The sequence below is a fragment of the Schistocerca nitens genome, chromosome 2 (genome assembly GCF_023898315.1).
Source record: "Schistocerca nitens isolate TAMUIC-IGC-003100 chromosome 2, iqSchNite1.1, whole genome shotgun sequence".
Taxonomy (NCBI): domain Eukaryota; kingdom Metazoa; phylum Arthropoda; class Insecta; order Orthoptera; family Acrididae; genus Schistocerca; species Schistocerca nitens.
The window spans coordinates 731,315,229-731,329,516 of NC_064615.1; the positions used below are offsets into that span (position 1 = coordinate 731,315,229).

At 36.9% G+C, this 14,288-nt stretch overlaps 1 protein-coding gene across 6 annotated transcripts in view; it reads left to right on the forward strand.

The window, feature by feature from the left end:
• The window catches only part of LOC126236933 (rho guanine nucleotide exchange factor 11-like), a 550,831-nt gene that overhangs the window by 327,360 nt on the left and 209,183 nt on the right, over positions 1-14,288 (forward strand). For all 6 annotated transcript variants that reach the window (XM_049946613.1, XM_049946616.1, XM_049946615.1 and 3 more), the window contains exons 7-8: positions 734-960; positions 1,087-1,280. In XM_049946613.1, the coding sequence (XP_049802570.1) occupies positions 734-960; positions 1,087-1,280 (421 nt within the window). The remainder of the gene's footprint in view (positions 1-733; positions 961-1,086; positions 1,281-14,288) is intronic.

Genomic DNA, 14,288 nt, shown 5'->3' on the forward strand with positions numbered 1-14,288 from the left:
GGGTCCAATGTATGGTTAAAAACTGCTCCAGAGTAAAAGTATGTTGTCATTGTGTCTAGATGAAATGAAAATTATTGTATACTGTGTCAACCATTTCTCAATTGATAAATCATCATTTTTTCAGTGACGGTAGCTAGTCGAATTATATCCACAATGAACAATAACAATGCTGCTACCTTTTTTATAAATAGGACAAAATCGGTATGCTGTTTCTCTACGTCTGATACTTTCTGTGTGAATTTATTATTAAAATCACTACTTTAATTACAAGGCTGGGTAATGTTTAATACCTAAATGATAAATAATTTATGAAGAGCCATACTTCCATGAAGCTGATTCTTAAGAGTTAACAGTTACTTGCCTGTAGATTTTAAGACCTCCTTTAGCTATGTACATCCGTAAGAATTAATGGACACAAAATGTTATAAATATGATTTGTCCTTAGTCTTCAAGAATTGGAACATTAGACGTCTTTGCACTTGGACTGATATTTTCACAATATAAATCTTGGTTTGATAACAACACAGTCCCTTATCTTGTTGGGTGTGATATTCTGAGAAGTATTACTTCCTTACTGTGAGAAGATAGTTTTACTTGATAGGTGCTGCAGTACAGTAGGTTCCTCTTTATAGACTTCAACATTTCTTTGGTATGTTGCAGAAGCCAATATGTATCTGTTAATTTTGTATTTAGTGTTGTTAACCTTCTATTGTTTTTTTTCTTTCTTTTTCAGAGCTGTTCCATACAGAAAGATCTCATGTTAGAAATTTAAAGGTGCTAAATCAAGTATTTTTTCGTCCTATGCTTGAAAATCAAATTCTCCCACCTGACCAAATACAACTTCTATTTTCAAATTTGGAAGAGGTGCTAGAAATCCATAGTCAATTCAACAATGGTATGAAAAGAAAACGTTCTGAGAGCCCAGTTGTTGGAGAGTTGGCGGATCTTCTTCTTAGTATGGTAATAGCTCACACTTTTGATGTGGACTTTTTCAGCATTTTCTGTGTGTTATTTTCGATATCTTAAGGCATGAGAAATATATGTCATAAATATGTGTCAAGTATACAATTTAAAATTTCAATACAGTTTGATGGCCCTTCGGGGGAGAACTTCCAGAGAGCTGTGGCAAAGTTTTGTGCTCGGCAACAAATTGCCCTTGAATCGTTGAAGGAAAGGCGGCGGAAAGACAGCAAACTCAACAGCTTCCTTATGGATGCAGAGGGAAATCCCTTGTGCAGGAGGCTACAACTAAAGGACATCATTCCTACAGCAATGCAGAGGTAATGTTCTATACTCACTTAATTTGTGGTATGTGACAGGTACAGGTTCTGATTGCTGTTTTTCATGTAATTTGCACGGAACTATCATTTATAAGACAATCAGTGAGAGTAATTTTGTCATTTTGATTGAAATGTGGATACACCATCACTCAAAATCTAGTTTTGCACAGTCAGTAAATCTACAAATTTGGCAGTGTTAGTGTAATTACCGAGCACACTTCGGCTAGATTTAGTTTGTAACACTTTATTTTCAGGGTTTGCTATGATTTCTGTAACAAAATCTGCCTTCAGTCCAAAAATCTTCTGCAGGCCTGGAACAATACTTCCTAACAATATGTGGAAGAAATTTTTCTGCAAAAGATAGAAATCCAGTAAAAAAAAACGGTAGCTAAGTTTTTTGATGATATGTACAAGAAGTCCTCATGCTCAACTAATAATTTCTTGTAGAGCTTAATAATAATAATAATAATAATAATAATAATAATAAATAGAACCAGTAGTTTTCATGCTTCATAAAAAGACCTATTTGAGCAAAAAACTTTGTTCTCCAAAAACTTTGAACAGTTTTTCCATAATATTCTGTGCTTGTTTACTCCGTAAGACTCTGTTAAGCTTTTAGCAGATGATTATATCAGTTGAGAAGCAACAGCATTTTCTTGGTGGTGACCAGTGCTTCTCTGATTTAAGGTGATTTTTAAGTGTTACTTTTCTAACCCAGTTCAATAAATGTGGAATCTGCAGAACACCAATTCCGTATTTGTAACAAATAAACCCCTATTGGCATATTGCAATTCATTTTAGTGGGCCATGCAGCCCATACTTGACAGCACACAGATAGAGCCCAAAATATTTAAAGTGGAAGTTGAACCAAAAGTAACTCTTGACCCTGTAATATGAACAGAGGACTCTACAGTAAGTATAGCAGACAGCTGCAATCATAAACAAATGAAAACTTCAAGCACCTTGTAGGTCAGCCACAAGATGCTCATGTTGTGTTACTGTGAAAGCTGAACTGGCATTAGATTCTGGTCTCTCCTGGTGTTGTGAGAGTTGTACTTGAACCCTGTGGTAGACAGGGATAACCTCCTTGCTCATTTCAAAATACAAAAAGAAAACCAGCTGTACACAGTGCAAAGTGCACTGCACAAAGCATACAGTGCCGGCTACCATGCAATTGCTTTCTAAGGTTGGCAGTGCCATAAACAATGTAATTCAGGTGTGGCATCTATTGGTATCCAATGCAAACATAGTTAAAAATGCACTGCTGTTGTAACTACCACTTCATAGTGTCCTCAATTTTGCATAACACAGACTTCTTCTTTGTTCAAAGATGTTACATCGTGTTACATTCCAAGACTGAGTCCTGTGTTGCCATAAGCAGTGTTTGTCTTGTAAGAGACCATTCAGCCACCCACTGTTTGACGTGAAACCAGAGTATGACTTGCATTCGTGCTGATTCATTGCTATGTTAATATGTAGGTGCACTCATTATTCTGCAAACATATTCTTACACATGTTCTCTTTTCGAAATGAGCTTCGCAAGATGATGTACAATCATTTCTTCTTCTTCTTCTTCTTCTTCTTCTTCTTCTTCTTCTTCTCTCCCCCCCCCCCTTTCCATCTGAAACAAAGCTATTTCAGACTATTTCTGATATAAAAATTCATTTGGACGGTATACACTATGAAATAGCATTTCTTATTTATTTTTTTTTTTTTATTTATTGTTCCGTGGGACCACATTTAGGAGAAGTCTCCATGGTCATGGAACGAGTCAATACATGAAATTATAACACGATTGTAGAAACAGAATGAAATGAAATATAAGAAACACATTCAGGCGACAAGTCATTAGTTTAAATAAAGAAAATCAAGAATGTAACACTGGAATTTGCTTAATTTTTTAGCTCTTCCAGGAGCTCCTCGACAGAATAGGAGGAGTGAGCAATGAGGAAACTCTTCAGTTTAGACTTAAAAGTGTTTGGGCTACTGCTAAGGTTTTTGAGTTCTTGTGGTAGCTTATTGAAAATGGATGCAGCAGAATACTGCACTCCTTTCTGCACAAGAGTCAAGGAAGTGCATTCCACATGCAGATTGGATTTCTGCCTAGTATTAACTGAGTGAAAGCTGCTAACTCTTGGGAATAAGCTAATATTGCTAACAACAAACGACATTAAAGAAAATACATACTGTGAGGGCAATGTCAAAATTCCCAGACTATTGAATAGGGGTCGACAAGAGGTTTTCGAACTTACACCATACATAGCTCGAACAGCCCGTTTTTTGAGCCAAAAATACCCTTTTTGAATCAGAAGAATTACCCCAAAAAATAATACCATATGACATAAGCGCATGAAAATATGCGAAGTATACTACTTTTCGTGTTGAAATGTCACTTATTTCAGATACTGTTCTAATGGTAAATAAAGCGGCATTTAGTTTCTGAACAAGATCCTGAACATGGGCTTTCCACAACAACTTACTATCTATCCATACGCCTAGGAACTTGAACTGTTCCGTCTCGCTTATAATATGCCCATTCTGTCTGATTAAAATGTCAGTTCTTGTTGAATTGTGAGTTAGAAACTGTAAAAACTGAGTCTTACTGTGATTTAGCATCAAATTATTTTCCAAAAGCCACAAACTTATATCATGAACTACATTATTTGATAATGTTTCAATATTACACACAAGATCCTTCACTACCAAGGTGGTGTCATCAGCAAACAGAAATATTTTTAAATCACCTGTAATACTAGAAGGCATATCATTTATATAAATAAGAAACAGCAGTGGCCCCAGCACCGACCCTTGGGGAACGCCCCATTTAACAGTGCCCCATTGGGACTGAACATCATTACCACTCTCAATATTGCGGAGGATTACCTTCTGCTTTCTGTTCTTAAAGTAGGAGGCGAACCAATTGTAAGCTACTCCCCTTACTCCATAATGTTCCAACTTCTGCAGTAATATTTTGTGGTCAACACAGTCAAAAGCCCTCGTTAAATCAAAGAAAACACCTAACGTTCGCAACCTTTTATTTAATCCGTCCAAAACCTCACAGAGAAAAGAGACTATAGCATTTTCAGTTGTTAAGCCATTTCTAAAGCCAAACTGTACATTTGACAGCAAATTATGTGAATTTAAATGCTGCAGTAACCTTGTATATACAACCTTCTCGATAACTTTAGCAAACACCGATGGCATAGAAATAGGTCTATAATTGTCAACATTATCCCTGTCTCCCTTTTTATAAAGTGGCTTCACTACCAAGTACTTTAATCGGTCAGGAAACCGACCACTCCTAAAGGAAAAGTTACAGATATGGCTAAGTACTGAGCTAACATACGTGGAACAATACTTCAGTATTCTGCTAGATACCCCGTCATATCCATGAGTGTTCTTGGTCTTTAGTGATTTAATTATTAACTCAATCTCCCTCTTGTCAGTATCATGGAGGAGCATTTCAGGTAACAGTCTCGGAACACTTTTTTCTAAGAGCACTATATGATTCCCTGTTCGGACTAGGTTTCTATTTAGTTCACCTGCTATATTCAGAAACGTTCTAACGGAAAGCAACTTTCAAAGAGCATGAGAAAAGTCTTGAGGAAAGCATTATATTTATCGTCTACTGTATCAGCACTATAAACATCTTGCCACTCTTGTTCCTTGATAAGGTTTACAAAAGTCTGTACAGCAACTGGATCAGCTTTCCTAAAAAGTTGGTAACTATATTTAACATGTGTTGCAGCACAAAAATCTTTTAGACTTAAAATTTGTGCATCGTGATCTGAAAGGCCATTCACCTTTTTGCTAACAGAATGCCCTTCTAATAATGACGAATGAACAAAAATATTGTCTATGGTTGTTCTACTGTTCCCTTGCACTCTCGTTGGAAGGAATACGGTTTGCATAAGATTATATGAATTAAGGAGGTCTACCAGCATCCTTTTCCTTGCACAATCACTTATACAATTAATATTGAAGTCACCACATATAACTAACTTTTTGTATTTCCTATAAAGTGAACCAAGAACCTCCTCTAGCTTTAGCAAAAATGTTGTGAAATCGGAGTCTGGGGATCTATAAATAAAAACAGTAAGAAGTTTAGCTCCACTAAACTTAACCACACCTGCACAACATTCAAACACCTTTTCAGTGCAGTACTTTGAAACATCAATTGACTCAAATAGGATTCACATATGTGCATTTTGAGGCATCATTCACATTTCTCACAAATGCTAATTGTTTCAGGCCACTATGTATTATCAAGTAAGTTGGTACAGTAGTTAAGCTGTAGAACTTGTTTAGAACAACAACAGTTCAAATAACTCATTAGTCCAGCCAGTAGCAGATTGACTAAAACAAATTCCTAAAGGGATACTTCACAAATGGTACAGCAAATATCCTTCATACCCTTAGGTAATTAAATCTTAATCTTCCTGCCTATTATCACATTTATAAGAGTAATTTTTTGATGAATTTAAGTCACTTCAGCACTGTAGTTATTCAACATAGTGGAGATATGCATTTCTCTTACTGTTTTCAAACAACAACATTGTTTCTTCTTTTCAGTGCAATCTGGTTGTGGATTATCTACTTTTAATACATACTGAACCTACTTGCATAGGCTTGTAGTTATGTCAAAACTATATCATAATAAAAGGCCAAGTGTGAGTAGGACTCATGCACTGAGGGTTCTGTACAAACTTAATTATGGGTGTTTATACAGCTTGTCCATCCTGGGAACTGAGAATCTCAACCATTTTTGCATTTTGTTGATATTAGGACTGGCAACATTTTTGGTCCAGAGAATTCCAAGCTCGTATCAAAATATCTACAGTAGTTCCTCGGACTAGCCAGGACATACAAAAAGAAACGAACAGGGAACTTCAGTTTATATATGTCAAGAAAGAAGATTTAACAAATGCAGTATGTGTTCAAGTGACAAACAAATATTTTCGTGTGATCAAATTACAATTTAACAAGTTCAAGATTTTTTTCTTCACTTACACTGTGAAACCTTGCTTCTTGCTGATTTTCTGATTCTGGTCAGTGGAAAGTACCCTAATCATGTGGGTGAGTGAGTTTTCCAGTATCAAAATGACACAAATGACCTTATCTTTTGATTGGCTTAGAACAGTGGTTTCCAACCTTCCTTAGACCGTTATCCCTGAGTGCAATTACACAGTAGCTAGTACCCCTCCCCCACATTATCACCAACTTTAGTGTGTGTGTGTGTGTGTGTGTGTGTGTGTGTGTGTGTTTGTGTGTGTGTGTGTGTGTGTGTGTTCGTGAGAATAAGTGGAGGAGGAATTTGAAAGGTGCGTCGCAAGTGCAACACACAACTTGTTCTCAAATAAGAAAGCTAGCTCTCCACAGTGAGGTTGGACACTTGATACAAAAAGTACTTGCCTTTCATTACTCCTCTCCATTATGCCACTTGCTGGCACACTGTAACCCCATTTAAAATCGACAAATTTCAAATTTTTGCACTATACTTAAATCAAGGCCCCGGGAGTACATAACATTTCATTAGAATTACTGACAGCCTTGGGAGAGCCAATCCTCTCAAAACTCCACCATGTGGTGAGCAAGATGTATGAGATAGGCGAAATACCCTCAGACTTCAAGAAGAATATAATAATTACAATCCCAAAGAAAGCAGGTGTTGACAGATGTGAAAATTACCGAAATATCCGTTTAATAAATCACAGCTGCAAAATACTAACACGAATTCTTTATAGACGAATGGAAAAACTGGTAGAAGCCGATCTTGGGGAAGATCAGTTTGGATTCCGTAGAAATACGGGGACACGTGAGGCAATACTGACCCTACGACTTATTTTAGAAGCTAGATTAAGAAAAGGCAAACCTACGTTTCTAGCATTTGTAGACTTAGAGAAAGCTTTTGACAATGTTGACTGGAATACTCTCTTTCAAATTCTGAAGGTGGCAGGAGTAAAATACAGGGAGCGAAAGGCTATTTACAATTTGTACAGAAACCAGGTGGCAGTTACAAGAGTCAAGGTGCATGAAAGGGAAGCAGTGGTTGGGAAGGGAGTGAGACAGGGTTGTAGCCTATCCCCGATGTTATTCAATCTGTATAATGAGCAAGCAGTGAAGGAAACAAAAGAAAAATTCGGTGTAGGTATTAAAATCCATGGAGAAGAGAGAAAAACTTTGAGGTTCACTGATGACATTGTAATTCTGTAAGGACCTGGAAGAGCAGCTGAACGGAATGGACAGTGTCTTGAAAGGAGGATATAAGATGAACATCAAGAAAAGCAAAACTTGGATAATGGAAAGTAGTCGAATTAAGTCGGGTGATGCTGAGGGAATTAGATTAGGAAATGAGACACTCAAAGTAGTAAAGGAGTTTTGCTATTTGGGGAGCAAAATAACTGATAGAGTATAGATTTAAGTGTCAGGAAGTCTTTTCTGGAAGTATTTGTATGGAGTGTAGCCAGGTATGGAAGTGAAACATGGACGATAAATAGTTTAGACAAGAAGAGAATAGAAGCTTTCGAAATGTGGTGCTACAGAAGAATGCTGAAGATAAGGTGGGTAGATCATGTAACTAATGAGGAGGTATTGAATAGGATTGGGGAGAAGAGAAGTTTGTGGCACAACTTGACTAGAAGAAGGGATCGGTTGGTAGGACATGTTTTGAGGCATCAAGGGATCACAAATTTAGCATTGGAGGGCAGTGTGGAGGGTAAAAATCGTAGAGGGAGACCAAGAGATCAATACACTAAGCAGATTCAGAAGGATGTAGGTTGCAGTAGGTACTGGGAGATGAAGCTTGCACAGGATAGAGTAGCATGGAGAGCTGCATCAAACCAGTCTCAGGACTGAAGACGACGACGACGACGATGACGATGACGATGACGACGACGACGACGACGACGACTTAAATCACTTGATTGTTGCACTCTTTACTCTTGAAATGGCAAAATTCAGAAGGCTTCGGGCTGTTAATGTTTTGTGTGTCCATAGCCACTAATAATAATAATAATAATAATAATAATAATAATAATAATAATAATAAACCCCGTGGAGGCCCGGGAAAAGAATAGGCCTCCGGTATGTTCTGCCAGTCGTAAAAGGCGACGAAAAGAACAAACCACTAATAGGGCTAACCCCCCTTTTAGTGTGATTACTTGGTTCAGGACAGAACTAAAGAAGCCTCGGACAAGCACCGTCATGGTCGGGGACGGCGCTTGAACCCTATGCCCGCCCACAATGGTAATGACACTGCTAGCCAACTGGAAAATGATTTAAATCCAAATAGAGGTGTTTTGCAGGATATGCGTCCTGCAACCACCCTAGAAGGAAAACAAAGACAGAGGATGAGATGGTCAGATGAAGTTAATCGACACCTCATGTTCTGTTATTACCAAGCAACAAACCTAGGAACCAACACAACTGGATACAGATCACAAGTATACACAACATTTATTACCAGATACCCAGAATTAAAATTTTTAACAGAACAACGTCTAGCTGATCAGATTCGTGTAATAATAAAAAATAACAGGATACCCCAGTCAGAATTAGAAAACATCAAACAACAAGTACAACAAACACTGGAACAAAATAATGTACAGTCACAAGAAGAAGAAAATACAGTAATAGACTCAAACATCCCAGAGCAAACAAACAAAGAACAACACGCATCAATTAAACAATCAGAGGAAAATGAAATTTTAAGACAGCCACCAGCACAAGCACAAATAGAACACGAAGTGACACACATGTTAGATATAGAAGAAAAATTTCAGTTGACATATATAGAATACAAAGACACAAATACAGACATTAGACCATTCTTGCATAGACCACCAAATAGCCCACAAGTCGAAACAACAATAAAAACTATCAACACAATCATACATAACAAAATAAATGAATACACAACTATGGAAGAGTTACAACTACTGGTTTATGTAGGAGCACTCACTACACTAAATATACACACTAGGCAGATATCAGAACCAACCAACACACAGAAGAAACCCACAAAACCAGCATGGCAACACAGGCTACAGATTAGAATAGAAAAACTGAGAAAAGACATCGGACAGTTAACACAATTTATAAGAAATGAAATATCAGACAAAAAACGAAAAAGGTTAGGTAAAATCTCACAACAAGAAGCAATAGAGCAATTAGATGAAAAGAAGCAAAAATTACAAGCTTTGGCGAAACGACTTAGAAGATACAAAAAAAGTGAAAATAGAAGGAAACAAAACCAAACATTCAACACAAACCAAAAGAAATTTTACCAAACAATAGATAACACACACATAAAAATAGACAATCCACCAAACATAAGAGACATGGAACACTTCTGGAGCAGCATATGGTCAAACCCGGTACAACATAACAGGCATGCACGGTGGATACAAGCAGAAACAGATACATACAAGATGATACCACAAATGCCTGAAGTGATAATTTTGCAACATGAAGTCACCCGAGCAATTAATTCTACGCACAATTGGAAAGCCCCTGGAAATGATAAAATAGCAAATTTCTGGCTAAAGAAGTTCACCTCAACACATTCACATCTAACTAAATTATTTAACAGTTACATTGCAGACCCATACATATTCCCTGATACACTTACACATGGAATAACTTATCTGAAACCTAAAGATCAAGCAGACACAGCAAACCCAGCTAAATATCGCCCCATAACATGCCTACCAACAATCTACAAAATATTAACTTCAGTCATTACACAGAAATTAATGACACATACAACACAGAACAAAATTATAAATGAAGAACAAAAAGGCTGCTACAAAGGAGCACGAGGATGTAAAGAGCAACTGATAATAGATGCAGAGGTGACATATCAAGCTAAAACTAAACAAAGGTCTCTACACTACGCATACATTGATTACCAAAAAGCTTTTGATAGTGTACCCCACTCATGGTTACTACAAATATTGGAAATATACAAAGTAGATCCTAAATTGATACAGTTCCTAAACATAGTAATGAAAAACTGGAAAACCACACTTAATATCCAAACAAATTCAGATAATATCACATCACAGCCAATACAGATTAAGCGTGGAATATACCAAGGAGACTCATTAAGTCCTTTCTGGTTCTGCCTTGCTCTGAACCCACTATCCAACATGCTAAATAATACAAATTATGGATACAATATTACTGGAACATACCCACACAAAATCACACATTTGCTATACATGGATGATCTAAAACTACTGGCAGCAACAAATCAACAACTCAACCAATTACTAAAGATAACAGAAGTATTCAGCAATGATATAAGTATGGCGTTTGGAACAGACAAATGTAAGAAAAATAGCATAGTCAAGGGAAAACACACTAAACAAGAAGATTACATATTGGTTAACCACAGCGACTGCATAGAAGCGATGGAAAAAACAGATGTCTATAAATATCTAGGATACAGACAAAAAATAGGAATAGATAATACAAAGATTAAAGAAGAACTAAAAGAAAAATATAGACAAAGACTAACAAAAATACTGAAAACAGAATTGACAGCAAGAAACAAGACAAAAGCTATAAATACTTATGCCATACCAATATTGACCTACTCATTTGGAGTAGTGAAATGGAGTAACACAGACCTAGAAGCACTCAATACACTTACACGATCACAATGCCACAAATATAGAATACATCACATACATTCAGCAACAGAAAGATTCACATTAAGCAGAAAGGAAGGAGGAAGGGGATTTATCGACATAAAAAACCTACACTATGGACAGGTAGACAATTTAAGAAAATTCTTTCTAGAACGAGCAGAAACTAGCAAAATACACAAGGCAATCACTCATATAAATACATCGGCTACACCACTGCAACTTCATAACCACTTCTACAACCCTTTAGATCACATAACATCAACAAATACGAAGAAAGTAAATTGGAAAAAGAAAACACTACATGGCAAGCACCCGTATCATCTAACACAGCCACACATCGATCAAGACGCATCCAACACATGGCTAAGAAAAGGCAATATATACAGTGAGACAGAAGGATTCATGATTGCAATACAGGATCAAACAATAAACACCAGGTATTACAGCAAGCATATTATTAAAGATCCCAATACCACAACAGATAAATGCAGACTTTGTAAACAACAAATAGAAACAGTAGATCACATCACAAGCGGATGTACAATACTAGCAAATACAGAATACCCCAGAAGACATGACAATGTCGCAAAAATAATACATCAACAGCTTGCCTTACAACATAAACTTTTAAAACAACAAGTTCCTACATACAAGTATGCACCACAAAATGTACTGAAGAATGATGAATACAAATTATACTGGAACAGAACCATTATAACAGATAAAACAACGCCACATAACAAACCTGACATCATACTCACCAATAAGAAGAAGAAATTAACACAACTAATCGAAATATCCATACCCAATACAACAAATATACAAAAGAAAACAGGAGAAAAAATTGAAAAATACATCCAACTGGCTGAGGAAGTCAAAGACATGTGGCATCAGGATAAAGTTGACATCATACCAATTATACTATCAACTACAGGAGTCATACCACACAATATCCATCAGTACATCAATGCAATACAGCTACATCCAAACACATATATACAACTACAGAAATCCGTAATTATTGATACATGTTCAATTACCCGAAAGTTCCTAAATGCAATATAACACATACCGTACAGTTAATAGGAAGTGACGCTTGATCAAGGTCCGCGTCACTTTCCATTCTCAACCAGACTTAACGTCTGAGAAAGTAAAGAAATAATAATAATAGTGTGTACAGTATATAGTAGCCCTTCTGTAGTTACTGCTGTGTTGTGGTGTCAATTAATTCGTTCATCTATTTCGACATAACTAATGAACCAATTTCTGGGCTACTGTAGGTACCATCTACAACTTCAAGAAATTTTCTTCAGATATTGAGCATCTGTTACATGTCTGTGTCATTTTTATCATCAGCAATGTACGGGACAAAGCACGAAACATGTGTAGTGCCTGGACTATGTGAGGAACCTGCAACCTCTACTGCATTAATCCTACTAATTGAGAAAAAGTAATTATTGATGACTTATATAAACAATATTAGAGCCTTACAAAACAGTTCTAAGAATAATGATCTCTTGAAAATAATCTAGTTTCGCAACTCATTCAGTTTTTACCCCTCAGAAAACTTTATTTTACCTGTTGGCGGGTAATTGCCCCCAAGTTGGGGAAACACTGACTTAGAAACTTTAAATTTTTTTACACTGCAAAGAGACCATGGACTTTCATATGTGGCATAAATTTAAGCTTGATGCATCTAACCATTCCTGAGAACAAGGGAGACAGATGGCCCATAAAGCGATCCTATAAGGGTTAAGATTTTACAGCCTTAGGTACACAAACCTAAAAATTGAGCATATGAATCCTTCTCTAAAGTGGTTTTCCATCAGATATAAAACAACTTCAAATGAGTGGTTATCTTCGTCTTCCCCTATAAAACAGAACTGATTAATTGATTCTGATTATTGCCTGGAACATAACTGTAAATTATAAGACAGAAAAAATTGACACATTGTCTAATTTTGTTTAGCTGAGCTTGTTGCCAATTCTCAAAAATGAAGATCTCAGTTAGTAGATATCCATATCGAAGAGGTGTGTCAAATTTATGCTATTTTGACATACGGCCATATTAGTGATGTGCGCACAATACATCAGCAATTGTGCTCATCTGACCCCCGCCCACACACACACACACACACACACACACACACACACACACACACACACACACACACACACACACAGAGAGAGAGAGAGAGAGAGAGAGAGAGAGAGAGAGAGAGAGAGAGAGAGAGAGAGAGAAGGGGGGGGGGGATGAAAATTTGGACATCGCTTCAGTCCCGCAACCGTGACTCCCGTTTCCTCTCATTTTGGTCCCACTTTCTTGTTGAGCATAATGACTGCTGGATATGTGGATATCTAGACCTTACTACGTAATTGTTCATAGTTCCTCTCATTGTTGTCTGTCGTCATCATTGTTTGAATGTTTACTTGAATTTTCGTATGAAGTATGATCCACCATAAAAATATTCATTTGTGAATTTATTTTCTGAAATTTGAGCTAGGTGTGCTACACCTCACATTCTTGTTACTACTAGCTACTATGCAGGACAAGAAACCATAGATGACATAAATATCACAGAAGGCGGAGGACATGTTATAAGTGCACTGTAACTTTGGTTTTTATGTGGGGACTGCATGCGGGGGAATGTAAAGGTTCAACCAGTTGCTCCACTTGCAGAGTCCCACGTATAGAGTGGCAAGTTATAGTATGCCTATGGCACTAAATCATGTAAAAGTTAAGTTTAGTTATTTGCTTATCAGTGGTTCATAACTGTGATCTCCTCTATAACACAGAACAAGTCAATTTTCCACTTTTTTAATTACGAATGTTGCTGTTGTTTACGAACTGATTAATTCTGTACAACAACTTAACAAGAGAGTAAATGTGTTGGGAGACTGTTGTTTTTATGCTGAACTACATTAAGAGCTGTGTACAAGAGATTCTACAGCTGACAACACACATAGATCTCATTACTTTCTTCTGTGCAACAAACACTTCGGGATAATTTTCATAGGAAATAGAACAAGCATTTTATGGCACATGAGACACCATTGCTCACTAAGTAAACATTTGTTGATAGTGATTTTGGTACAACAGAAACAGTCACACTGTCCCTATCAAACAAGGCCAATCACACAAGGGACCATTGTTTACACCACCAAACCTGTAGGTCAAGCGTCCACCAAAATCGCAGCACCATGAGAGTATACATAACAAACTAAGCATCACGTTCTTGTATTTGGGGGGGCAGGGGGGAGGGTGGGTTTAAATATGTATCCTGAAAAGATGCAGCAGAGGGAAAGCATCAGCACACTGGCAAACTCTGTCATTAGGGTCCTATATTTCTGCTTT